The following is a 27,796-nucleotide window of genomic DNA, read 5'->3' on the forward strand; positions in this document are numbered from 1 at the left end:
TGGCTGTAATTACACATCTGTTCTGTACTAACACGATGATAGAACTATATATTTGAGGATAGGTTTTAAGCAGTATGAGAGGACCTCCCTAGAAGCTGTGAAAAGCTAATGGTCATGTTAGCCTAGCTAGTGTGAATGATTATGAGCTTAGGCTATTTTAATTTTATCTTGACTAACTTGAAAGTTGTAGAATTTTTTTAAAAGTCAACTGCCTCCTTTTCTTTCTCCGTCTCAATTCTCATCATCTCAGTTCCTTTGTGTGACTGCTACTCAAGTTTATTTTAGATGCCAGTGTAATTTTTCTCTCTCCTAGAAATGGAAGACCATCTCTCTGATAGGGAAAGCCCCCAGAAGGAAGTTGTGCTCATAGACTCCCTTCTCAGCATTGACCAGTACAAGGGCATTGACAGATCGAGTCCCCCCAAGAAGCACATGCGAGACATAGCAGAGGTTGCTGCTGCTGCAGAGATGCTCTTACCCAAAGGCAGCTCCAGGATAACAACAGCTGTAAGAATCCTTTTTTTTCTGCTGCTGTGTGTGCTTATGTTTACGTAAAATATGCTTCTTTTCTGTAATTTTGCAGATTTTAGCAACAAATTGCAGTAATTTTTTTTTCTGGTTATCAGACTGTAGAATGGTTATGCCTGATGCCACGCTCTGTGGATTTAACTCAGGAAAAAATATCAAATCATTAATATTACAGGTAAAATACAACACTCCATCACTGCTGTATGGGTCTCTCAGAGAGTATCAGAAGATTGGGCTTGACTGGCTAGCAAAGCTGTACAGGAAGAATCTCAATGGCATCCTGGCAGATGAGGCTGGGCTTGGGAAAACAGTGCAAATTATTGCCTTTTTTGCCCACTTGGCTTGTAATGAAGGTAAGATCATGGGCTAGCAATTTTGGCCAGCATTATCTTTGTGAATTGTAACCTAAGGTCACTTTTTCTTCTGGTGAACCATATCAGTTCATGCTCAGAGTGAGATTATGTCCCAAAAACTTTGTTACATGGTGTGACATAGGGATACCTTCTAATCAAGTAGAGTTTGATCAATATGCTGTTACCTTCTAGGGGACAAAATTCTTCTGAATTATTCTAAATTCTTACTAGTATAGAAAAGCCTTACAAATTGTTCAATGACCAGGAATAGATTACTCATTAAAACACCTCTGTTTGTTGTTACTGGATCTCGTTTTTAATGATGAATTTAGTGCACTGCATTTTCAAAATCAGGGGAGAATATAAGCCACGTGAATTGTAAGGAGTCTGTTTCTAGTGTTAACTGCTGTTTTCCCTTCTGCAGGGAACTGGGGCCCTCACCTTGTTGTTGTTCGGAGCTGTAACATATTGAAATGGGAGCTGGAATTGAAACGTTGGTGCCCGGGGTTGAAAATACTTCTGTACTTTGGGAGCCAAAGGGAACTTAGGGCAAAAAGACAGGTACTGTGTTTTGCAAGTGTTTAAGACCTTGCATTTATCTGTGTATTCCTTACATGGTGGTGCAGTACGAGAAGCCTTTAACACCATAAGCTGGTTTACAAAGACATTCACACCTCATAGTTCTGGGTTTTCTCTTAGACTATGCTAGGTCGTGGTGTCTTTCTGTTCTTAGTGAAGAAATAGCTGGTTGGAAGATATTTGAGAGTTCTGCCTTAACTTTCCTGTCTCCTCCTCTCTTTCCTGTTCCACAGGAATGGACAGAACCCAACAGCTTCAATGTGTGCATCACTTCCTACAAACAGCTGTTCAAAGGCCACCCAGCATTTATGAAAATGCGGTGGAAATACTTAATAGTGGATGAGATGCAGCAAATAAAGAACATGACTGAGAAACACTGGGAGGCACTGTTCAGTCTCCGCAGGTATGGAGCAGAGAATTGTTTTCCTGCTGGCTGTGGGTTTTTCTCTTTTCATGTCACACAGTTCTTAAGAGAAAACTGATAAAAAAGGACCCCTGTTGACTTTGTCTGCCCAAGTTCCTGTGCAATGTGCAGCTACAGAGAGGGACCTTTATTTGAAACAGTCAGGATTCAGAGACAAGCTCGGGATCTTTCTGTTTCCACTGTCATAACATCATAATTCTTCTTTGCTGATACTCTGTGCTCTCAGACAGATCCCCTTGTATGTTCTGATGCTCTGCTAGTTAGGTGGTATATTCAAGATTAACAAGATAATTTATCTTAGGTTTAATTTTTTTAACTGGTTAATTCTGCTGTGTATCTGACAAACATAAAGCTACAGCAATCAGAATAGTTGAATATTGGTGTCCTTTTCATAATGATAGTCACTAAGTGCTGTGTCAATTAAAAATCTTCTTTTGTTCACAGCCAGCATCGTTTGCTTCTGATAGACACTCCTTTGCACAACACATTGATGGAGCTGTGGACGATGGTCCATTTTCTGATTCCAGGAATTTCCAGACCTTACCTAGATTTTCCAGTAAAAGCTCCTAATGAGGAGAACCAGGATTATTGCCATAAACTGGTCATCAGGTTACACAGAGTATGTTGTCCTTTTTTCTCATCTGTCCTACTGCGGTAGTTAAGCTGTTGGGGAGGGAGGGGAATAAAAATATATGGTTCAGCTCAACATTTCTGTCCTTTCTTAACACTGTTTTCAATTCAGAGAGAGAACCCTGCTGAAAGCAGGGGTCTCTGCTATCGCAAGAGTATGAAGATTTCTCTTAAAAATAACAGAGGACTCAGATTTTGAAGCATGACATGCAGAAATTAAAGAACAAATGAATGCCTGTACAACTGTGTGCACAAAAATATGATCATATACAACATATGCAGTTTGTCACATCAAATCTGTCAGGTGTGAATAAGTTTAGCCTCCTGTTGTAAAATTGCATCTTTGAAGTGAAAGGTTTTTTTTTTTCTCCCCCGATTATGAAACGTTTCAGATGATTCAACCGTTTATTTTGCGAAGATCAAAGAGGGACGTGGAGAAGCAGCTGACAAAGAAATACGAGCACGTGCTGAAGTGCCGCCTGTCCAATCGACAGAAAGCCATGTATGAGGATGTCATATTACAGCCAGGGTAAGGGCTTAAAACAGCAAATAAAAAAAAAAATGCTGTCACTTTTATTGCTTAAGCAGGTAAATAAATTGTGGCGCTTGGAAGCGTTTTAGCGATTTTCTGACATTTTCCATTATGACCAGTGACTCGAATGGGATTGTATTGTAAACTAGGATTACAGGCAAGTGGTGCTGCGACCTTATGATAAAACCTAAAAATCGAGTTGTAATGGTAATTTCACACCCACCCAGGTGGGAATTGATAGGTGCAGGTATGAAACAGAAACGAAGCAGGTAGAGGACAGGGAACTGGACAGGTTGTATTTGACTGTAAGGCAGCACTGGTCCTTAAGTTTCATGATTCTAAATCTACTTAAAATGCTCTAGAAAGGCCTAGGTAAAATCTAAACTTGTTTTAAGACTTTTGCATTGCACGTTCTCACCTTGCTGATTTAGGCACACCTCCATAAAAAGTGCACATAAATCAATGTATTTCTGTATAATTTAATTGGTAGAACCCAAGAAGCCCTCAAAAGTGGACACTTCATCAGTGTCTTGCATGTCCTGATGCAGCTGCAGAGGATTTGTAATCACCCTGATCTGATAAACCCTCGGCTTTCAAGCACCTCTTTCGTATCAGAAACACTGGAATACAGAACGGCGTCTCTGGTACTGAGTGCCCTGGAAAGGGATATTTGGAAGGTAAGTAGAGAAGTCAATTTTTTTTCCCCTCTCATAGTGCCCTGACAGAATTTCATTATTAGTATTGTTCTCATATATGTGATAAGTCTACCTGAAGTTTATAAACAGAAGGAATTCACTATTCCATAACTGTGCCTACCAAGTGTGTACTTGCTGCATCTCTTTCTTTTTAAGAGTGGTTTGAGCTTTTCAAGTTCAAGTTTCACATAAAACAAACCTTATTTTACAATATCTCTAGGAATCAGACCTGTCTCTTTTTGATCTCATTGGAATGGAAAACAAAATGACTCGTTACGAAGCACAAATGTTGCCGAAACAAAAGGTTACTAGAAAGTTGATTGAAGAAATCTACAGCTCCCCTCCACCACCGGCCAGGCCCACCCCAGTGAAGCTCAAACCAAGCAGGTATGTACTCCTGCACTCCTTTTAAACTAGAATTACAGCAGGAAAAAGTACTCCTTTTGCAATCTTTACAGAGTTCTGTCTGCATCTCTGCTGATGGGATTCACACAAAACCTTCAGGCTTGACCTTGGATTTTATTGTTCTCTTGCTTGCTTTTTTACCCTTGAAAATATGCATTGCTGTAATATTTTTTGAGGCATACCATTCCATTGGAAGTTTGTTGATGGATTTCCCATAGTTTTTACTTTACCAGCAGATGAGCTTTGTTCTTGGGGACCTTGTTTATGCCAACTGAGTGTTGTTTTACAAAATTAGCATGGACATAATTAAAGACTAAGCTGGGCCTACAGTGCTAGCTTTGCTTGCAGTGCCGTGTAAGAGATATATGAAGTTTTATAGCAGTAAATTTTTGAAGAGTATTTCTCTCCTAGTCAGGTAGTGATCTCAGAGTAAGGTGGAACTGTTTTTCTGATGCAGAAGAGCTGCCTGGTGGCCTGCAGCATGTTAACATCTCCGGAAATAATGAGGGCCCTGTTCTTTTTCCAGATATTGACCCAGCCTCTTTAAGCTGTATGCTGTAATTCTGATGCATCCTGCATTAAACTGGATGCCTGGCAATGAAAGTTTTCCTTCTTGGGCTTAGCAAAATCTCTCTAGAATGTCCACCCAGGAAGTTGCTGGAGTGGTGAGGAGATTTGCATGTGACATGCTCAGAAAGTTTATACTTTCCTGGGGGGACAGAGTTTATTTTTAAAGTCCAAACTGTGCTCTTCCCCTAGACTTTGAGTTTCCATTTCCTTTTCAGGTTGTTCCAGCCCGTTCAGTACGGTCAGAAGCCCGAGGGCAGGACTGTGGTGTTCCCAAGCACTCAAGTGCAGCGCACGGTGACCACAGCCACGGTGACTCAACAGGGACAAGTGAGAGGCAGATCACCCATCGCCACGGTGTCCTCAAACCAAGGTAAGGGTGTCAGTGCTGCCTTGCTCACCTGCACCTCTGCCTAGACAGGTACAGAGTTAGTCGGTTTAATAGAATTCCTTTTCCCTCTAGCTTAATGGTCTAGAATACTAATGGCTTAAAAATACCAACAGACTAATAATTGCCAGTAAATTGCCCCGCTAGTTTCTACGGTATGATCTGCCACTGTAATGCAAAACTAAGCTTTGTGTAACCTGTTAGCATTATGGAGTAAATATGGCACAGTTGGTATTTAAACCCCAAAGACGTGTAGTGTTCTGTCAAAGATGGGAATTTACAGTGCTTTTATGTATTTATTTAGCCTTTAAGCAATGCTTTCCAAATAGACAATGTTGTAAAAATAGGATGGAGTAAAAGGTGTGGCTGGAAATCCCAGTCCGTAAGGACGAGCCGTTCCTGTAGCCGTTTTAATATCCTGTTGGAAGGTTTCTTTTTAATGCAGGTTGTTTAAAAAAAAAAAAAAGAGCGGAATTAAAACCTCTAACAGCTTGCACAAACAACCCTTATCGATTGCAGCCGCAGCAGCACAGTTTCAGACAACTCAGGCTTCCACCAGTGCTCCAAGACACCAGCCCGCAGCGACCTTCACCACAGCAACTAGCACAGCCAACCCTGTGAAACCGCGGGGCCAGACCTCTGCGCCGGCCCCTCAGCCAGGCCAGGCCCAGCCACAGCCCCCCCCGCACACCATCCAACAGAGTGTGCTGCCTCAGAGGCTGGTCCTCACCTCTCAGGCCCAGGCACGGTTGCCTAGTAAGTGGCCTCCCCTTTCAAGGTTTCTCCCACCTTTGTAACTACGACGAGGTTAAGTTACTAGGCACCCTAAGATGTGTACAGAATCGTTGTTTTTTCTTCACTCTTCTGATTAGCCTTGCTCAGTACGTTGCTTTTGTGACCAAGGAAAATCGAAAATTGGATAAGAAACAATAGAATTGCTGTGGACATACATTAGCGGTGTCAACTTAATCTCCTATTTCTGCATGTTCCTTCTGCTGGCAAGACTTCCTTCAGACCAAATGTTTTAGCTCTCTCCTAATTATTCCTTTCATGTTAAACACTAATCCATCTGCTAAAGGCCTCTCTCGCAGAGAGGAGCGTCGCAACTGTTAGGCAGAGAAAAGCGATGAGGCTTTGCTTTGAGGTTGTATGTGCACTGCCTATTAGCATGTGTAGAGAGTACTGAGCACTGATGTATTAATTTTATCTCTGGGGTAATGCACTGCCTTTACAAAAGCTAAATTTTCACACCAGTATTTTCTCAATGTGATAAAACTTACTGCTTAAATGCCTCTAACCTTTCTGCATTTAAATCGCAAAAAGCTTCGTCCTTTGTCACTGTTGAAGCTTTTTGGTTTGTCTAAATGCAGATAGCTTAATATGAATCACGGTTCATCAGCAAATTTCAGGCCGTTTCAAATGTGTTTTTACAGTGCCACACCTGTGAATATTTTTATTTCTTCCTTAAACCTTCCTTCATGCTCTTGAAAAGGCAGTGAAAATCACTTTAATGTCTATACTCGTTCTGTTACAAAGTGTCACATGAGTTTTCAGGTAGCTCTTTTTTTTTTTTTTGCTAATGGAAGTGGTAATTTCTAAAATGTTGATGTTCTTACCCTTTAAACAATCAGCTTCTTTCCAGTTTGTCCAACAAATATAGAAAGCAATACCTGCTTAACTTTTATATGACACTTTTGATGCACTAAGTATAATTATGCATGGAAGGCGCTTCAGCACCAGTTTACTAACCAAACGTAGAATTGTGAATACTGAACGACTCACCTCCCACTTTGGTTTTTTTTAATGCCTCTTTCCCCCCTTAACAGGTGGTGAGGTAGTAAAAATAGCCCAGCTGGCTTCTATAGCAGGAGCACAAGGCAGGATCGCTCAGCCAGAGACCCCGGTAACTCTGCAGTTCCAAGGGAACAAGTTCACTCTGTCACACAGTCAGCTCCGCCAGCTCACTGCAGGGCAGCCCTTGCAGTTACAAGGTACTTCTTGCAAAACAGGGAGTTTTCTGTTTTTTAGGATGCTCATGTTTTGATATGGGCAACATGTTCCTCATTGCTGTTTGTTGAAGGGGGTTTTTCCATCCCTGCTGCTTGTACTGCTCTGCTCTTCCTATTGTCTGTGTGGGACAGGGATGCCAAGGTCACTCTGGTTTGAAAAATGAGTGCCTAGCAAAGGAAAGACATGGGTACTTTCTTTTTCTGTATTTTTTTCCAAAATTTTATTATTTAATTTGTTTTCATATCCATGCAATGCAGCTCAAGTAAGGTGAGGCATTATTTGATATAAACTCACTGGGGAGCAGAAACAGACAAAACTGAGGACATCCTTTGTTTGTTCTGAAATGCTGTAAATAATACTTCAAGGTTGGTGTGCTTCAGAATTTTGACCCAACTGTTGCCCTGACCTGAATGTTCTACCTACAATATATTTTGCCTTCAAATTTCCCTTGCTTGGTGGTGTGTGTTGCCAAATTCGGGAGAACCTGCATATCTTGATTTTGTGTGGCAACAGAATAAAGAGAGAGAATGTTAAGTGAAGATTTTGTGGTTGATTGGATTTTGTCTAAATTCTGTATGAGCACCCAGATTAGAATGATACCCCTATGACAAGAAACCCCTCATTAACTGTGAAGACTTGGGTGTTTCTCTCCTGTCAGATGTTGTGGCAGATTGGTGGAGTGAAGTTACCTGGGAAAATTTAACACAGTTTGAAACAGCAATGGTCAGTTTGCAAGAGAACCCTCTGTATTATTTTCCACTCTATCCAACCTAATGTGTTTTGAAATCCTCCCCTGCAGGGAGTGTCCTTCAGATTGTGTCAGCCCCTGGCCAGCAGTACCTGAGACCTCAGGGCCCGGTTGTCATGCAGACGGTGTCCCAGGCAGGAACTGTGCAGAATGCTCTGAATGCTTTAGGAAACCAGCACCAGACAGGTGTCCCAACTTCCTCAGCAGTGACACAGCAAGGTGGGTTTTCCTCTGTCTAAATATTCCATTACCAAAATCACATTGATGTATAACTCCAAATAGTTACAGATCATAATTCCGTAAGTGGGGTTCAGGAGGAGGTAAACTATGAGGCAAATCCTTCTCATTTGTGCATGATGTGTACTGGAGATTTTAGATAATTTTTATTAGAAACTTGGGAGAGCTTTCAACTCTATTATAGATGTATTTTTATTTGCCAGTTTTTTTAAAGTTCAGAGTTTAGTGGGAAGAAGTGAATTTGAAATACTTTGCTAATTTTTGCAAAGAAATAATAATCAAGGGTGATTATTTTTTATCCTGAGAGTATCCAACAATTGTCTCCATTTTTCCACATTGATTTTGCTTTTATCTAATTATCCTCTCTAGTTGACCAAGCTATGGTTTTCCCTTTCCCTAAGCAAGTGTTGCTTAGCTGTTTGACACCTTGCTACAAATGGGATCAGTTCTTTGCTTAAAAACACAGCCAAGGTGTTGATCAAAAATAATAGAGAAATTAATGCATTTATAACAAAACAGGAGATTTTGAAATTCTATAAATTTAAATACAGCACTAGGAGATCATTCACTGGAAATGGCCATCTGCTGTAATTTTTTGTGGATATAAACCATTCCCTCAAAACAGACTGTTTTCTGTTCCATTTTGATGTATTAATGTGTAGGATGCTACTGAGATTCCATTGTATAGTTTCATCAATTCGTAGATACACTGAATTGATATGTGTTCTGAAAAATCTCAGATGATTTGTTTAAGATAAATTAGAGCAATCTTTTTTTGAATTAGAGTATGACTTCTAAATGTTAAAACATATTGCACTATACATGACATTTTTATTAAAGTACCAACGCAGCAGGCCTTTGTAGAAGGCAAAGTAAAATTTCATTGCTCTATCTTGGATTTTTATGAAAACAATTAGTGTAAATATATGTCAGATAAGATGTCTAACAAAGAACAGATTTGCAATACCCAGTGGACATTTAGACTAAAAAATTTGTCTGCAATGATGAGTTCATAGCTATGAAATGTCTACTTATTGCAAATAACAAAGGAGAGCAATCTTCAGAAGAGTAAATATATAAACACAAGGTTTATCCTCAGTTTGTATTCCAGGTAGAGCTGCAGTTGCCAGTTTGCCCTCTGGTGACATGGGAGCAGTGTTAAAACCAGCACCTACACATGGACAGTCACAGGTACTCCATTTTTATTTTCTTATGGAAGCACAACTTTTCAGAATCAATCCTAACTCAGTGTAATAGTTGAAAGCTATAATTTACAAAGCTGGGATTAGGAACTTTGATAGTTACCAAGTAGGTAAAAACCCCCTACTTTTGTCAGTGTTTCAGATTGACAGATCTGATGCATTTTCATCCATAATCCATAGTTTAAAATAAATTCTGGTGTATAAAAGCAGCTGACAGCTTTCTTGTGCTGTGATAGCAGACAGGTTCTTTTAACTGTAATATATTGTAATCATGTAGCGATGCATAAATTAAGGAATCATGAGATTGTCTGTGTGGTTTGAACACAAAGGCAGTTGGGCAAATTTTAATAGATTTCTAACCTTAACAAGCTTTTAGAAAAGATACTCAAGCAACTTATAAAGCATCAAGAAACGTCAAGTGTATATCAAACTGTGCAAGAACCTGCACCTAATCTATTAATATGTTAATCGAAATGTCCCAGATATTAATGATTAATTTTGTTGTATTTCCAAAGCTATGAAAATGCACTTCAAAAAAATGAGAAGATACTGAACTAAGAATTTGCTCTCTAATATGAATTGAATTTAGCTGCAGTCTGCAAATGGTTTTTGAAATTGATACCCTTTGTGACTGGTCTTAGTAGCAGTTCCAATGTGAGATGCTGGTGGTGTAAAGCACACAGTACCCTGACAGCTTCATCCTAAAGGAACCCATAATCCTCAGTGATTGTGATGAGCAGCAAATGTGTTTGTTTCCAACTTTTCTTGGCGCAGGAGACGTTTGAGGAGAAGAACCGGCTCTTGAAGGAGCGCCTGGACAGGATCTTTTCCGGCAACGAGCGCCGTTGTTGGCGGGCCCCGGTGTACGGCAGGGACGTGCTGAGCGTGTGCTCCTTGGCTGGGGAAGGGAAGCCCTCCCAGCTGGCTCCCAGTGAAGGCAGCAGCTGGAGGTGGGCTGGCTTTGTCAACTGTTGCCTTTCTTCAAGTGCCTCTGGAGGAACAAGGAACCCTTTGCAGGAAATGATCCTGAGCTTGGTTCAGCAACAGGAATCTCTAAGGGATGTTGTTAACAGGTAATGTGGGACTCTGCCTTATAAGCCTTTACCACGTCAAGTTATTTCTAAAAAACTCCTTTTCAAAAAACCCATGTTTCTGTTCATGAGCTTGTTTGGATTGGACTGATTTATTTTGCAGTAAGGGATGACCAGCATGAACGTAAGAATGACAATCACTTCTGTTTCATTTGGGATCTTCATAATAAAGACTTTTCAGTGTCTCATTCCTAATTTCAAGCCCAAATTCAGCTGGCCATACTTAAGCTTACATTCTTACACTTTGGGTTTGCTTGTGAGGAGGTACCTCTTGGAGCCAATGAACAGGAGTTAAAACCCAGAGATGCAGGCAGAAACTGGTTCATCCAAGACTGACAATATGTAGTGGATAGCATCTGACAGGCTGAAAATTATTGCTGCATCTGTGATTATGAATGATAGTTGCGTGTGTAGCTTTTTAAACTGGTATTCCCTTGTTTCGATGCTTTCCACAGGGCTCTCTTCGTGTTGCCAGCTGCGGTTGCTGCTCCCCCGTGTTTGTATGTAGCAAATCCTCCCCCTTCCTACAGTCACAGACTGAAACTCCTCAAGCACAGCCTGAGGCAGAAGGCAGCTCCACACTTGCATCAGTTGCAAAAGCTGACAACTCCTCACTTGCTGCAGTTCCCCGACCTCCGACTGGTGCAGTATGACTCAGGTAAAGCAGGGCATTTGCTGACAATACTTCAGTAATTTCCTGTGTCACAGGAAAGGAATTCCTGTATAAAGCCATCATTGGTTTTCTCGTTTGAATTATAGGAAAATTAGAAGCTCTGGCTGTCTTGCTTCAGAAGTTGAAATCTGAAGGGCGCCGTGTGCTGATTTTGTCACAGATGATTCTGATGTTGGACATACTGGAGTTGTTCCTGAATTTCCATTTCCTCACGTTTGTGAGGATTGATGAATATGCTAACCAGGAACAACGGCAGGTAAATGTGCACTAACAGTTGGCTACTGGTACAGCAATATTTGCTGCTCAGGCTTTTATCAGGTCAAGGGAAGGAAATTTGCCTCATTTCTTACTCAGTTTGAAACATTTGGACTTGTTTCAAGTTTTCAGTAAAAACCTTTGTCTGTTTTTTTATGGAACTATATTGAATTTTGTTTGGTATTTCCTTTTGTGTGTGTGTTTATTTACTCCTTGCTTTGATTCCATTTTCGTAGGAGCTGATGAAAATTTTCAACAGAGACAAGCGCATTTTCTGTGCCATCCTCTCCTCTCACAGCCGTTCCACTGGAGTCAATCTTGTTGAGGCAGACACTGTTGTGTTCTATGACAATGATCTAAACCCAGTGATGGATGCAAAAGCTCAGGAATGGTGTGACAGAATTGGGAGATGTAAAGATATCCATATATACAGGTAATGATTGCAGTCAGTGGCTGCTCTTTAACACGCTGCAGTGAAAGGTTATTTCAGATAGTGCTTCCCTTAACGATCTGGAATAAAGTGGAAACCATGTGAAAACTTCACCTCACTTCAATATAAAAGATGCCAGGGTATCATAGGAAAATGTGTGTGTGTGGGGGGTTAACACCAAATACCTGCATGGGTTTTGTCTCTTAGTCTACATGGAATTTTTCAAGTGAGATCTTTGATGTTGTTGGGGGTTTTTTTTATTGCATGAATTACTAAAAGGAAGCTTTAAAGTGGAGATGGTAGTGTGGGTTTTTTTGGGTCTGTACCAGAACTAAAAAAAAGCCCACAAACTACTACATTTTAAAACTCCTGTGTTGCTCTCTAAGGACAGTTTATCTTTTTGTTTCTGAAAGCTGATTTGGAAATGACTTACCAGATTTCTGTACTTTTCCTTTTTTTTTTGTTTTAAGACTTGTCAGTGGTAATTCTGTAGAAGAGAAACTTTTGAAAAATGGCACAAAGGACTTGATCAGAGAAGTAGCTGCTCAGGGAAATGACTATTCAATGGCCTTTTTAACACAGGTAAGTTAATATTCAGAATACATTGAAACACCCGTGTTGCAGGGTGTTTAATAAATCCAAACATCTGTGCTGGAGTGTTTAATAACAGTTTAGTAGAAGTCTGTTTGGGCTAGAATTAAATAGCAAGCATATTGGATTTCATGATTGCTTGAACTCTCAGGGTTTGGGCCACATTCTCTCAAATACTGTCCATCTGCTTTTCTTCTTTTACCTGCATAGTGATGCACAGACATCGCCTCTGTGACTTAATATATTCTGATTTCTTCACCCTGCTGCAAAATTCTGCAGAGCTTGTGAGGAGGAAGGTTTCAACAGCTTTAAAAATGTGAACTATACAGTTTGGGCATTTATAGAGATAGGCTCTCAGCTGCTGCTCTGAAGATGCATTGAGACAGTTACTGCACTGATGAAGCCAGTCCATCCTGGCTGGCACTCCCAATATATTAAAAAGTAGAATGCTCCCAAAAGCTGAATTAATTTCCCTTTTTTTTTCCTTTCTATTTATGAAGCAAACAATTCAGGAATTGTTTGAGGTTCATTCTCCTATGGAGGATTCTGGATTTAGAGTGAAAGCAGAAGAATTTGTAGTACTTTCTCAAGAGCCATCTCCAGCAGAAAATATTTCACCTAAAGTTGCAAGACCTTTCATAGAGGTAACTATTAACATATACATAAGAAATACAGCTGTGCAACAATAGTATTAAACAGCTGTCTAATCTCATTTTATTTGGGTAAATCCCATCAGTCTCTTTTTCTGGTAGTTTTGTACTCCAGAAATCTGTGTTGCATTTCACTGAACTTCCTATGGGGTTTCTCTCCATGTTTTTGAAGTCCTAATTATTTTTAAATTATGTCCTTCTGAAAGGCCCTCAACAGCATCGAACGAGAGGACGAGGAGTCAAACGATCACATACGAGAAATGGGATCCGAGTCCAGCATCGAACCTTTCATCTCAGAGCTCTATGAGACAAAGTACAACGAAGAGCCCTCACAGCTGCAGGAGTTGGTTGCTGTTGTGGATCAGGTACCACAACTCTCTGTGAATATCTGGTTAAAAAGTAATGTGTAGTTCAAATATTTCAATTTCTTTGCAGTCTGGCCTTAAAGCAACTTTGTTGTCTATGGGATTGATGCCCACATGAAATGGATGGGAGATCTCCCACTGATTTAAGATGTTAAGCATCAGAGAGGGAGATGAGTTTTAAGGAGAGCTTTGATACTTTAGGTAATATTACTTTTATTATCCTAAAACTAATGTTTTTCTCCCCCTTGGTATGTTCTCTCAGCTGACTCCAATTGAGAAGTATGCTTTGAATTATCTCGAGCTCTTCCACGGTTCAGTTGAGGACAATGAGCCACGGTTGAATGAGGTAAAACAACCAATCTTTTCTGTGTTGTTCTGTCACAGAACAACATTTATTATATTTTCAGTATGAAATGAAAGTTTCTTCAATGATGTGGAATATATTGTAGGCACTTCTGTGATCTTTTCTTGCTGTAACTTAGGAAGAGCATAATGTCTTACAGAGAGCTCATTATTTTGGGATTCTCTGGTTTAACCGGGTGTCAGTTCCTAATTTCTTTTTTATAAAATGGGAATTGCATTCAGCCTGGCTCAGCAAATATTTGTTGTACTCCATTGATAGCAGGGGAAAAATTTCATTAATTTCAGTGAACCTGTGTTCTGGTTGTCTTCACTCTTTAACTGAAATTCTCTGATGGCTTTATTTTGATGGTTCAAAAGCCCTCAACAGAGACCAAGAAATATCATCTAAATGATTCTGAAAGTATGTGTTAAGAAATTGCTATATGATTTCTGAAAATGTCAAAGTTCAAGGAGTTTGTCCATAAAAATACAAACTGATGACTTCTAATCCAGTGACTGTTACTGCATAAAGTTTCTAAGGAGTCTTACTTTCATCTAGATGGAACTGAAAAGTGCAAAGAAAGCTTGGGAAATCCAGCATATGAAGGAGTTAAAGGAAAAAGAGCAAAAAATGCTTTGGGAGGATGAAGAGGAACTTCTGACCTACACTCGAGAGGATGCATACCACAAAGTAATTCCTGATTAGTTTTGTTTTTCTTAAAAGTGTATTTCATAACAGTTACTCTGAGAATATCTTTTTCCTTTGGGGTTCAATTGGATTATTTAACCTGTGTTCTCTTTCTGCTGTGCAGGAATATGTCTATGAAGGCCCAGATGGACAAACTGAAATTATGCCGGTAAGTAGAAGTAACACCAGGCAGCCTAAACAGGCTTTTTATTTTCTGGAAACATAAAGATCAGCAGAGATTTAATATTGCAGCACTTAAAAATTTTTGTTCTGTGCAGCTGTGGACTCCTCCTACTCCACCCCAGGATGACAATGATATCTACATAGATTCTGTTATGTGCCTGATGTATGACACCACCCCTATTCCAGAATCCAAATTGCCTCCAGTGTATGTCAGGAAGGAGAGGAAACGACACAAAACAGATCCATCTGGTAAGTGTTTGTTCAAAACTGTTCTGAGATGTATTGCTGCAAGTTAAAAAAATCAGGGGATTTTTCGTACCTTCTACATGTCTGATCCAACAAAGATCAAATTTGCAGGTTTGATTTTGTACCAGGTTCTGTTTAATTGCTCACTCTGCTTTGCAGGGCAGTGTGGAATACTCTGTACATATAGGAATATTTTGCAGCTCTAAGTAGAGAAGTCAAAGAATGGCAGTATCTGTTTGCTGATGATGTTTTATTTCATGTCTAAGCTGCAGGTAGGAAGAAGAAGCAACGCCATGGAGAGACGGTTATTCCACCTCGTTCGCTTTTTGATCGAGCGACTCCGGGGATGTTGAAAATGCGCCGGGAGGGCAAAGAGCAGAAGAAGAACATCTTGTTGAAACAACAGGCACAGTTTGCAAAGCCTTTGCCAACGCTTGTCAAACCAGCCACTGAGGCTGGACAGGATAATCCAGAGTGGTTGATCAGCGAAGACTGGGCACTTCTGCAGGTCGGATGACACCGCCAGTTTCTGTTGTTATTATGTTGCTATTCCTGTACTTTATTTCTTCGAGGTTATTTCTAATTCTTAATGGCTAGTTTGGCATTTTGCTGACGTAACTCAGAACAGATTGCCTGTCATTTGTGTTCCTCTAAGGAGGAATTTAAAGCTAAACTACAAAATGTGTGGTTGTGTTTTAGAAACCACTTACTGTTACGCTTCAGAGTAGTTGTGCTGGCTGGACACAGGATAACACATCTGAGGTTCTCCTCACTTTGGAGGAGGGCAGCACTTGAATGGCAGCTCTCTGTTCCTCTCCACACCAGTCTCCAAGGGTTTCCTTGCACATCAATCTGCATAATAACACTCTGTGTTTATTTATTCCCTGTGAGTGCAGGTGAACACAGAGCCTCAGCCCTGAGCTATCTGTCTCATTGTGGTAATGGTGTGTGGACATGCAGATAAGGGCAGGTCTGGAAGATGAGTTACCATTTGTCATCTGAAGCTGTTGTGCCTTTATCTGTTGCAGGCAGTGAAGCAGCTGCTGGAGCTTCCTTTAAATCTTGCTGTTGTGTCACCAGCACACACTCCCAACTGGGACCTTGTCAGTGACGTGGTGAACTCGTGCAGCAGAGTCTATCGCTCCCCAAAGCAGTGCCGGAACAGATACGAAAATGTCATTATTCCACGGGAAGAAGGAAAGGTGAGTTTACACAGAGTGACGCCTCTCTATTTTTTACCTTAAGTTTGTAGAGTTTTTTTTTCCTTATCTCCATAAACACTTGTGTTGTTTTTTTTTTTTTGTTAAACGTTTCAACAGTGTAAATAAATAACTTTTAAAAGATTTTTAAATTATTCTCATCAGGATTTCCACTTATTTTATGTGATTTCATTGAAAAGAAAAAGCACCTGAACAAAATCTTCCACAAAAGATCATCTAACTTTCCTTCTTATTTTACAGCTAATGTACGAAGCTAATCCTAAAAAGAAGACAAAAAGTATTTATAAGGTGTGCATTGGTATTCTTTCAAAATCAAATCTAGACACTGTGGTATTTAGCAGCAATGGAGGTGGGCAGATAATTCGTATGAGATCCATGTTGAGTGTTACTTGAGTTCTGAAACATCAATTAAAATTCCAAGTTTATTTTTCCTTTCTTTGTTGATACAGTGGATTGACACCAGACTTCAGCTTTTGGATTTGATAGATAAATTTTAGATCATGCAAGAAGTTTGTGATTTCACTTAAACTGTAGTGGGTATTTTTCCACCTAACAACCACCACGTAACTAATCCTGATGGTACTTAAGATCTGTAAGAACAGACTTCATACTAGAGTCTAAGTGGATTACAAATATATAGTGAATTTGATGCCTGAAACACCTTTTAGTGAATGAGGATGATAGGATGCTACAGAAACAAAAATCAGTTCCATGGCTATGAATACCTTCTTCCAAACCACACAGCGATTTAGTGACAGAGCTGGGCAGAGAATCTGGAACTTCTGCTGTAGTCCCATTCTCTGACTGATCAGGAGGTTTGTCCCTGACTGGCAGTTTCTGCTTAGGAGGAGCCAAATGTTAGAGTGGCATGGTGTGTGGATGTTTGTAACATAGCTTTGTCGGGAGAGCAGTGCAGTGATGGTTTTGTTTCGTTATCTTACGTGTGCGCTGTGCATAACTCTAAACTAATGGGCTCTTGGTTTGGGTACTGAATTAAACTTGCAAAATCTAAACTAAAGCAAAAATTCTTTTCCAAATTAGAGTTTGCCATTTTGTATGTCCCCAAGTGCTGATGCCAGTGTGACCGTGAGAACTGCTCCTTATTTTGCTCTTTCTTTATATATTTCCCGTAGAGTTTTGTGTGACAGTAAGTTATCAGTGACACGAGGCAGGAACCAGTCTGTGATAGATATGTTGGAGTACGTTTTTAAATAATCTACAAGCGCACCCTGTGTTTATACATAGACAAAAATGCCACGTGGGTGTGTTTGCAATTGAAAGTTGGTTTGTTTTCTCTTTTTTTTAGACTAAAAACAGCCGCCCGCTCCGTACCAATCAGATCTATGCTCAAGACGAGGGTGCAACCCATACACAGCTCTATACCAATCATTTTGAGATGATGAAAATGATTGCAGGGAAAAGAAGTCCACCTATCAAACCTCTGTAAGTTTACCTGGGATCACTTGATCTCCCTGTTACCCCAGATCTCCTAGGAGCTGTGCTCAGAATTGCTCTCACAACCAAGAGTTATTCTACACTCTGTTCCTCTGTTTTTGGTCTCTCTCCCTGTGTCCTGTGTTACTGGACACCTCCAGTATGTTCAGGTTAGACTTTACTCACTGCAAGAATTTGCCCTTTCTCGTTAAGAGCGACACAGCATTGGGTTTTTCTTTTTTTTTTTTTTTTTAAATCTAATTTATATCCATTTGCCTGAATTGTAAACTTTTAGTGTCTATGCTGTTTAGCAGTACATTCTTTTCTATATATCTTCCTGCAGTTTTTCTTTATTTATTTTATCTTCTGTATTTTCTGAGTACTTCTTAAAAATGTGTGTCTGTATGCAGGCTCCAATACTGGTGGGGGTATCATGAAAACTTCACCAAAATTGCAGTGTCATAAGCTAAAATGTTAAAAATGAACATTGGTTTTAAGTTTTTTCTGTCTCCAGTAACAAAATTTTGCTCAATTCCAGGCTTGGCATGAATCCTTTCCAGAAGAATCCAAAGCACGCATCAGTGCTTGCAGAAAGGTGGGCACTCCCCGTCTTACAAGAGTTATGAATTGCTTTAAAGTGCTGTCTTTCCTTTCTTTTTGAACTTTCAGTTATTTCTAACTGTTGTGTGCTTTGCCTTATCATTGTTTGCAGTGGAATCAACTATGATAAGCCACTTCCTCCAATCCAAGTCGCGTCCCTGCGAGCAGAACGCATTGCCAAAGAGAAAAAGGTATGATCTCCATCTCAGCTGCACCTGGGACTGAGTCATTAAAACATTAACACAGGAGGTATGGGCAAAGCTGCCTCCTGGGACAAGTTTGGTGGTGCAGTAGATGTTGTGAGCAGCTCCAAATTGTTCACATACTGGGCTTTAGGTATCCAAGGCCCAAAGTGGGACCTCTCCTCGGGCCTGCTGTCCCACTCAGGTTCATTAAACAACAAGGAGCATCTTTTTGGGAAAGATATTAAAAACGTGTAGAAATCTTGGTTTATTCTTGACCATTCTGTAGCCTGCTTTCTTATATTACTCAGAAAAGGCTACTTGCCCTTGCTTGTGGGTGGTAAGTTGCTTGCTGTGCTGTTCTCTAAGCCTATAACCATAATATTGGTTTGAAAGTAGTCAGGGCATGTAACCTGGACTTGGGGAGTGAAGGCAGATTTGTGAGCTGTCTCTGCACACACTCATATAATATGTGGTTAGAATTAAAGGGGGGAGTGTGGTTAGAATTAAAGGGGGGTTGGTTTGTTGCTTTATTTTGTTTTTTTAAAAAAACACATCCTGCTTGTTACACGCTTGAGGACTGAATCCTCTTTGCTTTGCAGGCGCTGGCTGAGCAGCAGAGGGCCCAGCAGCAGACAGGCCCCCAGCCCCAGCAGCAGCAGGCGGGGCAGCAGCCAGCACAGCAGCCCACGGTGCAGCAGGCACAGGCCCAGCCTCAGCCACAGCCACAGGCACAGGTAGTTCAGCAGCCACAGGCAGTGGTGCAGACTGCAGTCACTACTGTGGCCAACACAGCAGTATTGGTAAGAAAGGGAGAGTCTTTGATGGTGTCTCTGATGTAGTAGCTTCAGCTCTTCTGTGTGTGCCCTATTTGTGTTGGATTTGCTCTGGAAAGTGAGAATTTTAGGGCAGTATAGCGAGATAAAAGGTATTCCTTTCCTTTTTTTTCTCCTGGCTATGTTCTGTTTTCCTCCTTTATGAAGACTGTTCGTACCATTGTAGCTGTAGGTGTTGACATTCTGAGGTGGAAAAACACCATGCAAAGATTTTTTTTCCTTTTTTCCATTCAATTTAAGGAAGTCTGAGCGAATACATTTACACAGTCAGTGAAAAGTATTTATACAGAGAACTTGGAGAAAAAAGAGAATATAGCTATAAGAGCCACTCTGTTAAAGGAGCTTAAAAACCACAACTTTATTAACTTTTGCAAGGCAATTGGAATGTTGCGTTCTACTGGTTATACCACAGTGGTTTGACTGCAAATTGGTGCAAATTTTCCGTGTCTTCCACTGGACTGGTCTAGAACTGCTCGTTAGCGGGGCAGAATCCTAATCTATACATTAGCTGTTGTTTAGAATCAACAAAGAACCGCAGAAATATCTGTGTGTTCTGTTGCATTTTTCTTATTTTGTCACTTCTGGACTACACCATTGTGTTAAACAGCATGATTAGAGTGAGAGCTGTGTTTATTTTTTTTTTTTTTCCATGGTTTTTCTGAACTCTTACTTTAATTGTCTTCTAATTAGGCGGGCACCATCAAAACAGCAGTTACGGGCACGAGCATCCAGACTGGTAAGGAGACTTGATAATGGGACACTGGAGATATTTGGGGCATTTGGATTTTTGCTTTCAGAACCTCCCATTTAATCCTGGCTTGCTTTCAGCTACAGTGAGTGGAAATGTCATCGTGAACACCGTTGCTGGGGTCCCTGCTGCCACCTTCCAGCCCATCAATAAACGTCTGGCTTCACCTGTTATACCTGGAACGTTGGCTGTGAGTAGATTGTGTCTAGTTGTATCCCTGGGCTGATTTTGGTTGCTTGATTTATCAGCTTACCTGTTTTTTCCTTTAGCTTTCCACATTGTCAGAAATTCTGCTTCTGGCAAATTTCATGGTGCATCCTGGGGTTCTGTATTCAACCCTTCTCCCTTACCAAAGTATCAGAACACACTGGAAGAGTTAATCAGAGAAAAAATACTTAATACTATTAAAAATGGTTTGTAGATGAGTGCTTTTAAAAGCCATGTATTATGTCCTGATCATTTTCTGACTGCAAGCATTTTGTGCTTTGCGAATTACAATCTTTATTATTATTTTAGTGGTTTAGGACTATGGAAGATAAAGCAACATATTGAAAGGTGCTAAAATCAAATTTCTGTAATGTAGTGAAGTGTTTGGTGACCAGCCTGTTTGAGAAAGGTTGACCCAGATGCTGATTTTTAAGCCACATCCAAACAAATCGAAGTGTAAGAGAGATTTGGGCTTTTTTCACTCTGTGTTTTTTTGTAAAGTTGTACGGTCCAGAAGGTTCCAGAAGGTTTCTGGGAAGGTTTCTGTGAGGCCCTGGAGAGGGCGTGGGCCATGCTGGGTGTGTTCCTTTGCAGACCTCGGGGGGCACGGCGACCGCCCAGGTGGTTCACACGCAGCAAAGAGCGGCGGCAGCACCCACCGCCTCCAGCGAGCTGGTGACCATCGCCTCCACCCAGGGCGTGCGGGCAGTGACCTCGGTGACAGCGTCCGCCGTGGTGACCACCAACCTCACGCCTGTGCAGGCCCAGACCAGGTCCCTGGTCACTCAGGTCACACCAGGTAACACTCGTGCCGTTCACGGGGCTTTTTCCCCGGGGTGCGTAAATGGCCCTGGAGTTTCTGTGCATTGTTAGATCATCACAGCCCCCACAATGTTGAAGGTCTGGAACACAAACAGGTTGTGTGCTTTTTAACTTGTTTTATAGTTGATACTCAGATGACATTTTTCTCTGGTGTTTCTGGATGAAGTGTTGCAGCAGAGAGCTGCTTGGCCCCTAGGCATTGCAATTTGAAAAGATTATTAACCATCCAGCAGTAAAATGTTAAAATTGACTGTCTCGACTAAAAACCATTTTGAAGAAAGGCACATGTATTTTATTATTTACTCTGCTTTTACATCATTTTTCTGCTAATGTGTCGTTATTTGTAGTAAGTCCACAAAGTGTGCTGGAGCAGAAAAATATGCATTTTAACAGCTTGACTTTTCGGGTGAAGTCAATGAATTAAATGGAATGTTGCAAACCTTTCTTCAGAGCATTTTGCTTTTTCTTTATTCACAGCTACACCAACAGTCCAGCTGTCTGGCAAAACCATCACCCCTGCTCACTTCCAGCTTCTGAGGCAGCAGCAGCAGCAGGCTGCTCAGGTGCAGGTCCCACAGATCCAGGCTCAGGCACAAGCCCAGTCTCCAGCTCAAATAAAAACCGTAGGGAAGTTGTCACAGGTGAGGAAATGCTTCTGAAGTAACAGGGCACATTGCTCTCCTTGTTCCTGTGAGCTTCCTTAGCAGTGTGTGTTGTATCCTGTTTCCTTGGGCTAGAGTGAAATGTATTTCTCTTTTAAATGTCATCCTACTAAAATTGCATGCAGGCAGTGAGTCTGACAGCCCTTTCCGTAGTACCACTAGGGCAGGATGTAAAGCACTTATTGTTACTCACTAGCAACCCATTGTGTGAAGGAGTTACATTCTTAGCTCCTTGATCTTAACTATAGTCTGGTATAGAATGTTTCTCCTTTTAAGCTTCAGATTCCTCTGCCTTTTTTCCTGTAATGTAAAACGTTTGAAAATTACGGAAGTGTTTGGTTTTTGCAGGAGCAGCTGATCAAGCTGCAGAAGCAGAAGCTGCAGCTCCCCCAGCAGCAGGCAGGGCAGCAGACCCAGCAAGGGGCACAGCAGCAAACAGCACAAGTGCAAGTGCAGCAGCAGCAGCAGACCCAGCAGCTCACTGCAGTGACAGCCCCTCGCCCTGGCGCGGTGCTCACGGGCACCACTGTGACCAACCTGCAGGTCGCTCGTCTCGTAAGTTGGCTTTGACTTTGCTTGGTGTTTTAACAGTGCTAAACATCTGACTTTGTTTGGTTTAAATGAGCTGGGTGCTGATCATTCACACACACAAAGTGCCCTTTGCATCGCTCGGGCAGTACAGAAGAGACAGCTGTAACATAAATAGCTTTACATTGCCTTTACCTACTGATACCATCTCTGAGCTGTCTCACTGTGCAGGAGCCAGTATATTTAGAAACATTTACAACTATCACTTTGTTATATGCAGCGAGTATTTTTGTGCCAGTACAATAATCTTCATTCCTTACTGCTTAGACTCGTGTTCCTGCTTCCCAGCTTCAAGCACAAGGACAGATCCAGGCCCAAACTCCACAAGCAGCCCAGGTTGCTCTGGCAAAGCCTCCGGTGGTGTCTGTTCCAGCTGCAGTTGTGTCATCGGCAGGAGTCACTACACTCCCTGTTACTGTTGCAGGCATTAGTGTTGCCATCGGGCAGCCACAGAAAGCAGCAGGTTTGTGAACAGGCTTTGCTAAACTAATAAAATTTTAAATCCCACTTTTCTATGTTTTAAGTAATGTCTTCTTTGAGACAGAAGACTCCATTTAACCTGGAGGTTGGCATGATTCTTTAGCCAGATGTGGTTGGGTTTTTTTTTTTAAAAATGCAAATTGGAAATTAGAAGAATTGTATTCCATAGCAGTCTCCTATAGCATGGACAGAATTTTTCCAGTAGGAAGATAATTGTTAGAACATGAAGTTAGCTTATTCATACCCTTAGATAAGAAATTTTCTCCAGTGTCAAAATCCATATGTCTTATTCCCATTAAAACCAGTGGGTTATTAGTGCTCAAAGCTATGCAGATGTATAAGCCCATAAAAAGCAGAATCTATGTTTGCAAGCTGTGATTACTGGGGCTAAGCAATACTGTTACAGTTCTAATTGTTTTTGTGATTTTTTTCAGGAGGCCAGACTGTAGTTGCACAGCCACTGCATGTCCAGCAGCTTCTAAAACTCAAGCATCACCAAGCAGCACAGCAGCAGAAAGCAATCCAGCCCCAGGTTGCACAAGGACAAGCAACTGTGCAGCAAAAGGTACAATTGTTGGCTCTCCCATTAAGTTACGCAGTGCTTCTGGCTGGAAGACTTTGGCTCTGCATGATGAGCAGACTCCCAGAGAGTCAGTCAGGATTTCCAGGGGTGAATCTGAAGTATATCTAGAGAGAACAGGTTCTCTTGTGCTTAATTATTTTTTCAGTAAGGTGGTTGGTTGGTTGGTTGGTGTGATTTTTCATGCCCCAAACTTTATTATCTCTTTATTCCCTTCAAATATTCCCAGAGAAAATTCCCAGAGATTTTCAGTGCTTACAATACAATTTGTGCAATATATGCTTTTTCCTGAGATGTCATTTTCTCATGTGCCATGAGAATACCACGATCATGAGAAGGCCACCTCAGTGTGGCTTTTTGGAAGTGCATTATTGTATGAGTGCTCTGTGTAAAAGAGAACCTTTTCAGTAAATACATTAATTAATTCTGAGTACTTATATAAATGCGTGAGAGCTTTCATCAAGTACTCATTTTATTATTACTAATCCTGGGAGGATTTTTTTTTTCCCAATAAATAAATGTAATTAATCTTGTTAGCAACATACCTGTTCTTTTAAATCTTTTGTAGTCACTGATGCCTTTTTTTCTTTTCTCTTCTGCAGATAAATGCTCAGCAGGTTACGGTCCAAACCCAACAGCAGACTTCACAGCAACAAAAAGTAACTTATGCCACACAACCTGCCATTAAAACACAGTTCTTAACAACTCCAATTTCCCAAACCCAGAAACCAGGTGGAACCCAGCAAGTGCAGGCCCAGATTCAGGTACAGGTAACACAGGTTTACACCTTAAACTGTACTGTGACTGGAGAATTGTAAAGATGACAGGTGAGGTAGCATTTTAGCACCCACTCATATCAATTCTAGTCACACCTTCATTTAAATTGACTTTTTAATAACATCCATTGGTGCTGAATATGTGGCCTTAAAGCAGGTCAGAGGAACTGTGAGCTGCAAGTTCACCTTTCCTCTCTGAAATAAAATCGAGTCACTGCTTTTTATTAAGCAAGGGATTTCATACAACATTTACTAAGGAAAATTCAACCAGAGTTCTTCCTGTTTCTGGCAGCCAAGAGTAGGTGACAGTTCACTTATTTAGAACTGAATCAGTCTGATCAAGGAGAAAAAGAAGGGAGCTAGAAATCAGAAGCCTTACTCCTTCAAAAGTGTATCCCAGATAATGTAACCCATTAGAACTCGTGTGCTTCCTTCAATTTTATGGGTAGGAGGACGTGAGTGTGTTGTAGTTAAAATAGAAAATATGGCTTCTCCTCTTCCTCCCCTGGTTAAGTTCTTCAATTCACTGATCTCAAATGTTTTACAAACATTCAGTCTCACTTTAAATGCCAAGCTACAACTTACCACGAACAGGCCTTTTGGAAGGGTTTTCACTTGGTAGCAGTTTTGCCAGTTTTGTTCTTTTAGAAGTTTTTTATTTTGACCCAATCTTCCTTTATTTCATGTCACTGCAGGTTGCAAAACTCCCACAAGTGGTCCAGCAACAGGCTACTGTTGCCAACATTCAGCAGATGGTTTCAGTTTCCCAACAGGTGGGTTTTGCCCTTGTCAAACACAGCAGTAGAAACGTGATCCTACTGAAAGGTCGTTTATTTTAAATGTGTGTATTTTTCACCTTATGTGTGGAATATTTGTGTGGAGTATTTGTGAAGCATATAGCAAGTGCCATTCCATAAAAATTAGTCTTGAATACTTAGCTGCTGCATCATCTCTAGTCTAAAACTTTTGGTAGGTGCAGCAATGTTTGTTTGTCGCTGTGGATAAGCTGAAAAACAGATTTTCAAGAATTTTTTTTGGAGTTTGAAAGAATTTTTAAAAATTGGTTTCTGGCGGTGTATAGTCAAGATAGCAAATAATGTAACTTATGAGCACCACCTGAGCTTTTTCTACAGAAATTAGGACTAATTGAAGGTTACAAGTTGTTTTGTTCCAGTACACAAAGATGTGCCAAGTGCTTTGTAAAAGTCAGAACGGTGTGGTAGCTGTTCCAAATGTGGTCTGGTAATAGATGGGACTCGGGCAAGAGAAGATCAGATAGTTTGGTTCCCCCCCCCAATTACCAGGCAGTTTAATTAATACTGTTTAGAACGATGTCATCCAGATCGTTAGCAACAGGCATGACTTAGGGAGTTGATTGGCAGGAGTGATGTAAGTTTGGATGGTGGAAGAAGTCATTGCCTTCAGTGCACAGAAATGTGAGCCAGTCTGCTCTTAATCTCTCACAGTTTATTGTGCAGTGTTTTAGTGCTGAATAAAATCTGTGACTGTTTATCTTAAAGTGATGATAAAGTGGTATAAGGTGACTAATAATCACCTCAGATGTGAATGCTTCAAGGGCAGGGTAGACAGCAGGGAGTAGAAACCTCATCAGTCAACACAAATTGAGTTGTCCTTTGTAATCAGTAGGAGCTCCTAGGTCATTTTCAAAAGTCACCAATGTTGGCATAACTCTGGGACTGTGGGAGTCTGTGGTAAAAAGACAAACAGTTTCCCTCCCACACACACCAGTGACATCAGTGGCAATAGGATTAGGCCATGATAAGTACTTTTAAAACTGTGGTCTTGATGTGTATGTGGCATTCTTTTTACCTGCATTTTTAGTGCTTCCCACTGGATTCCTTTTGGATCAGTCAAGAGGTAATTTTTCTCCTGAAGAAGCCCTTGTAGCCTTGTTTTGCTTCTGCATCTGACAAAGGCAGCTGAAGCTGCTCAGTTTTCATTACCTTGTCCTCTGAACAAGGAGATGTTGATTTTTTTTTTCCTCCCTTGCTCTGGATGGAGTTACAAAAATTAGATTTCTGGATGGAGTTCAAACTATTCTGCCTTAAACTGGCAATAGAGGCTGGCAGCTGTAGTCTGAAAGGATGGTGGTTGGGACTGGTGGGGAGCCTCAGTGCCTTTATTTATTGTCACAATATGGGTGCAGAGTCAGCATTTTAACTTCTTTGGTCCTCTGTCTGTCCCTCTGATCTTTTCCCTGTTCCTTCACTTCTACAGTAGAGAGATTTTCCTGTATGTCCAGTAGGGTTTCTATACCTTCCATCTGTTTTCTGAATGTGTCTGAGGGCATGTCCTTGGATTTGCACTGCAGAGGTCTGACTTACAGGCATGTTGGCTCTGAGTTCTGGTTTATAAGGCTCTAGAAAATGTGACAGAATGGTGTTCCTCGGTGATCCCACAGAGCCTGTGTTCCCAGAGCCCCTCCCAGCCTTCCTGCTTTGTCCAAGATGTTTGTCAATTAAGAGAGAAAATACCTAAATAAGTAGGATTCCCTCCGTAGAGCAGAAATGTAACAGATGCTCATTTTAATGCCAAACTGTCCTTCTGTAATTGCCATGTCGTCCTGATGTCCAGGTGCAGGCTCAGCCCCAGACTGTGACGCTTTCTCAGACGACAGCAGGTCAGCAGCAGGTTCAGGTGATCCCTGCAACAACTGCCACTGCTCAGGTCGTCCAGCAGAAACTGATCCAGCAGCAGGTGGTGACAACAGCGTCTCCCCAGGTTCAGGCTCCAGGTGTACAGAACCCAGCCCAGGCACCAGCAACACCCGAGGCCCAGAACCAGCAGGCGAAAGTGCAGATGAGGACGCCGACTGTCAGATTAAAGGCACCCACTAAACCAAGTTGAAATAACGCAATAACAGGGAAACAGCGTTTCTTGTTTGCCGAGGAGAGTGAGAAGCTACTGCAAATATCCAAATGAAGACAAACCGCCTTTATTTTTATTCTTTCTTTTTTTTTTGTAGCAGAAGGTTTCTTGCTGGTGAACATTTAAACATGGAAACTCATATAACTTCAGTGTATTAGCAGCTGTTTAGCACTCAAAGATGTCACTGTGTACCAGATGCGTTCTGCCTGTGTTCTCTGTGCTCATTCATACCAGACAAAGCAAACAGCACTTAGGTCTAAATTCTGCCCAGCTTCTCCAAAGTGAAATGGTCATATGCCATAAATGTCAGTAAAATCCATCTGTGTTAACTTACCACACCTGCCCATGGGAATATGCAGCTCTTTGCTGTAGTTCAGTGTGTGCTCAATATCCACAGTGAAGCCACACAAAAGAACCAGGTGTGGCTGATACAGCACAGTATTTTCTATCTGTACAAAAACTGCATGGTTTTCTAGAGGTAAATTCCTCTGGAAGGTCTAACACAGATCAGAAGTGCTCCCTGCAAAGTTTAGCCAGTAAATGTGAAAACCTGTAAGTACCATGTAATTAAAAAGGAAAAAAAAAAGTTTCATTCTCCATTTTTGTAAGTCTTTTAAAATGTTTGTTAGTAGTTTTGTGTACAGTTTATTGTATCACCCAACCTGTGTGCTCACTCTCATATTTCACTTTAAGATAATGGATATTTTAGGCATGAATTGAGTAAATACTGTGTTGATAGTAGTTGTGTACTGAAGTGTAGCCCATTCTTTTGGTTTTTTTTGTAAAAGGATTGTTCGGTGGGTACAGCTAAACAGATGATCTGTAGCTGTTTCTCATGGGACTTCTGTCACGGAAAATCTCCAGCTGATAAAATTTAATCTCTCAGCTTCATTCTGCTCTTGCAACATGTTTAAATGTTCAGTACTTTTTACTCGGCTTTCAGCTCGGGGGGTGGGGGGC

At 41.0% G+C, this 27,796-nt stretch overlaps 1 protein-coding gene across 13 annotated transcripts in view; it reads left to right on the forward strand.

Annotated features, from left to right (window-relative positions):
* Nucleotides 1-27,410, forward strand: part of LOC114071232 (E1A-binding protein p400-like) — a 43,878-nt gene extending 16,468 nt beyond the window's left edge. For 4 of the 13 annotated variants that reach the window (XM_027908995.1, XM_027908998.1, XM_027909000.1 and 1 more), the window contains 41 exons: nucleotides 314-507; nucleotides 704-881; nucleotides 1,306-1,442; nucleotides 1,694-1,863; nucleotides 2,329-2,503; nucleotides 2,907-3,043; nucleotides 3,537-3,723; nucleotides 3,962-4,128; nucleotides 4,932-5,086; nucleotides 5,621-5,857; nucleotides 6,928-7,092; nucleotides 7,911-8,078; nucleotides 9,196-9,287; nucleotides 10,073-10,371; nucleotides 10,845-11,047; nucleotides 11,149-11,318; nucleotides 11,554-11,750; nucleotides 12,218-12,329; nucleotides 12,839-12,982; nucleotides 13,195-13,353; nucleotides 13,616-13,699; nucleotides 14,255-14,386; nucleotides 14,508-14,552; nucleotides 14,662-14,815; nucleotides 15,079-15,320; nucleotides 15,841-16,014; nucleotides 16,273-16,320; nucleotides 17,339-17,475; nucleotides 18,005-18,061; nucleotides 18,179-18,257; nucleotides 18,851-19,051; nucleotides 19,775-19,820; nucleotides 19,913-20,022; nucleotides 20,634-20,838; nucleotides 21,339-21,502; nucleotides 21,872-22,078; nucleotides 22,400-22,574; nucleotides 23,026-23,156; nucleotides 23,774-23,935; nucleotides 24,643-24,720; nucleotides 26,543-27,410. In XM_027908995.1, the coding sequence (XP_027764796.1) occupies nucleotides 314-507; nucleotides 704-881; nucleotides 1,306-1,442; nucleotides 1,694-1,863; nucleotides 2,329-2,503; nucleotides 2,907-3,043; nucleotides 3,537-3,723; nucleotides 3,962-4,128; nucleotides 4,932-5,086; nucleotides 5,621-5,857; nucleotides 6,928-7,092; nucleotides 7,911-8,078; nucleotides 9,196-9,287; nucleotides 10,073-10,371; nucleotides 10,845-11,047; nucleotides 11,149-11,318; nucleotides 11,554-11,750; nucleotides 12,218-12,329; nucleotides 12,839-12,982; nucleotides 13,195-13,353; nucleotides 13,616-13,699; nucleotides 14,255-14,386; nucleotides 14,508-14,552; nucleotides 14,662-14,815; nucleotides 15,079-15,320; nucleotides 15,841-16,014; nucleotides 16,273-16,320; nucleotides 17,339-17,475; nucleotides 18,005-18,061; nucleotides 18,179-18,257; nucleotides 18,851-19,051; nucleotides 19,775-19,820; nucleotides 19,913-20,022; nucleotides 20,634-20,838; nucleotides 21,339-21,502; nucleotides 21,872-22,078; nucleotides 22,400-22,574; nucleotides 23,026-23,156; nucleotides 23,774-23,935; nucleotides 24,643-24,720; nucleotides 26,543-26,815 (6,350 nt within the window). In that variant the 3' untranslated portion in view covers nucleotides 26,816-27,410. Of the gene's footprint in view, nucleotides 1-313; nucleotides 508-703; nucleotides 882-1,305; nucleotides 1,443-1,693; nucleotides 1,864-2,328; nucleotides 2,504-2,906; nucleotides 3,044-3,536; nucleotides 3,724-3,961; nucleotides 4,129-4,931; nucleotides 5,087-5,620; nucleotides 5,858-6,927; nucleotides 7,093-7,910; nucleotides 8,079-9,195; nucleotides 9,288-10,072; nucleotides 10,372-10,844; nucleotides 11,048-11,148; nucleotides 11,319-11,553; nucleotides 11,751-12,217; nucleotides 12,330-12,838; nucleotides 12,983-13,194; nucleotides 13,354-13,615; nucleotides 13,700-14,254; nucleotides 14,387-14,507; nucleotides 14,553-14,661; nucleotides 14,816-15,078; nucleotides 15,321-15,840; nucleotides 16,015-16,272; nucleotides 16,321-17,338; nucleotides 17,476-18,004; nucleotides 18,062-18,178; nucleotides 18,258-18,850; nucleotides 19,052-19,774; nucleotides 19,821-19,912; nucleotides 20,023-20,633; nucleotides 20,839-21,338; nucleotides 21,503-21,871; nucleotides 22,079-22,378; nucleotides 22,575-23,025; nucleotides 23,157-23,773; nucleotides 23,942-24,642; nucleotides 24,721-26,542 lie in introns of all 13 variants that reach the window. The other 9 variants (XM_027908991.1, XM_027908990.1, XM_027909001.1 and 6 more) reach the window with 6 other exon arrangements.
* Nucleotides 27,411-27,796: the final 386 nt, after the last annotated feature.

The sequence above is a fragment of the Empidonax traillii genome, unplaced genomic scaffold (assembly GCF_003031625.1).
Source record: "Empidonax traillii isolate 1590-97213 ecotype Southwest subspecies unplaced genomic scaffold, ASM303162v1 scaffold1905:size50868, whole genome shotgun sequence".
NCBI lineage: Eukaryota > Metazoa > Chordata > Aves > Passeriformes > Tyrannidae > Empidonax > Empidonax traillii.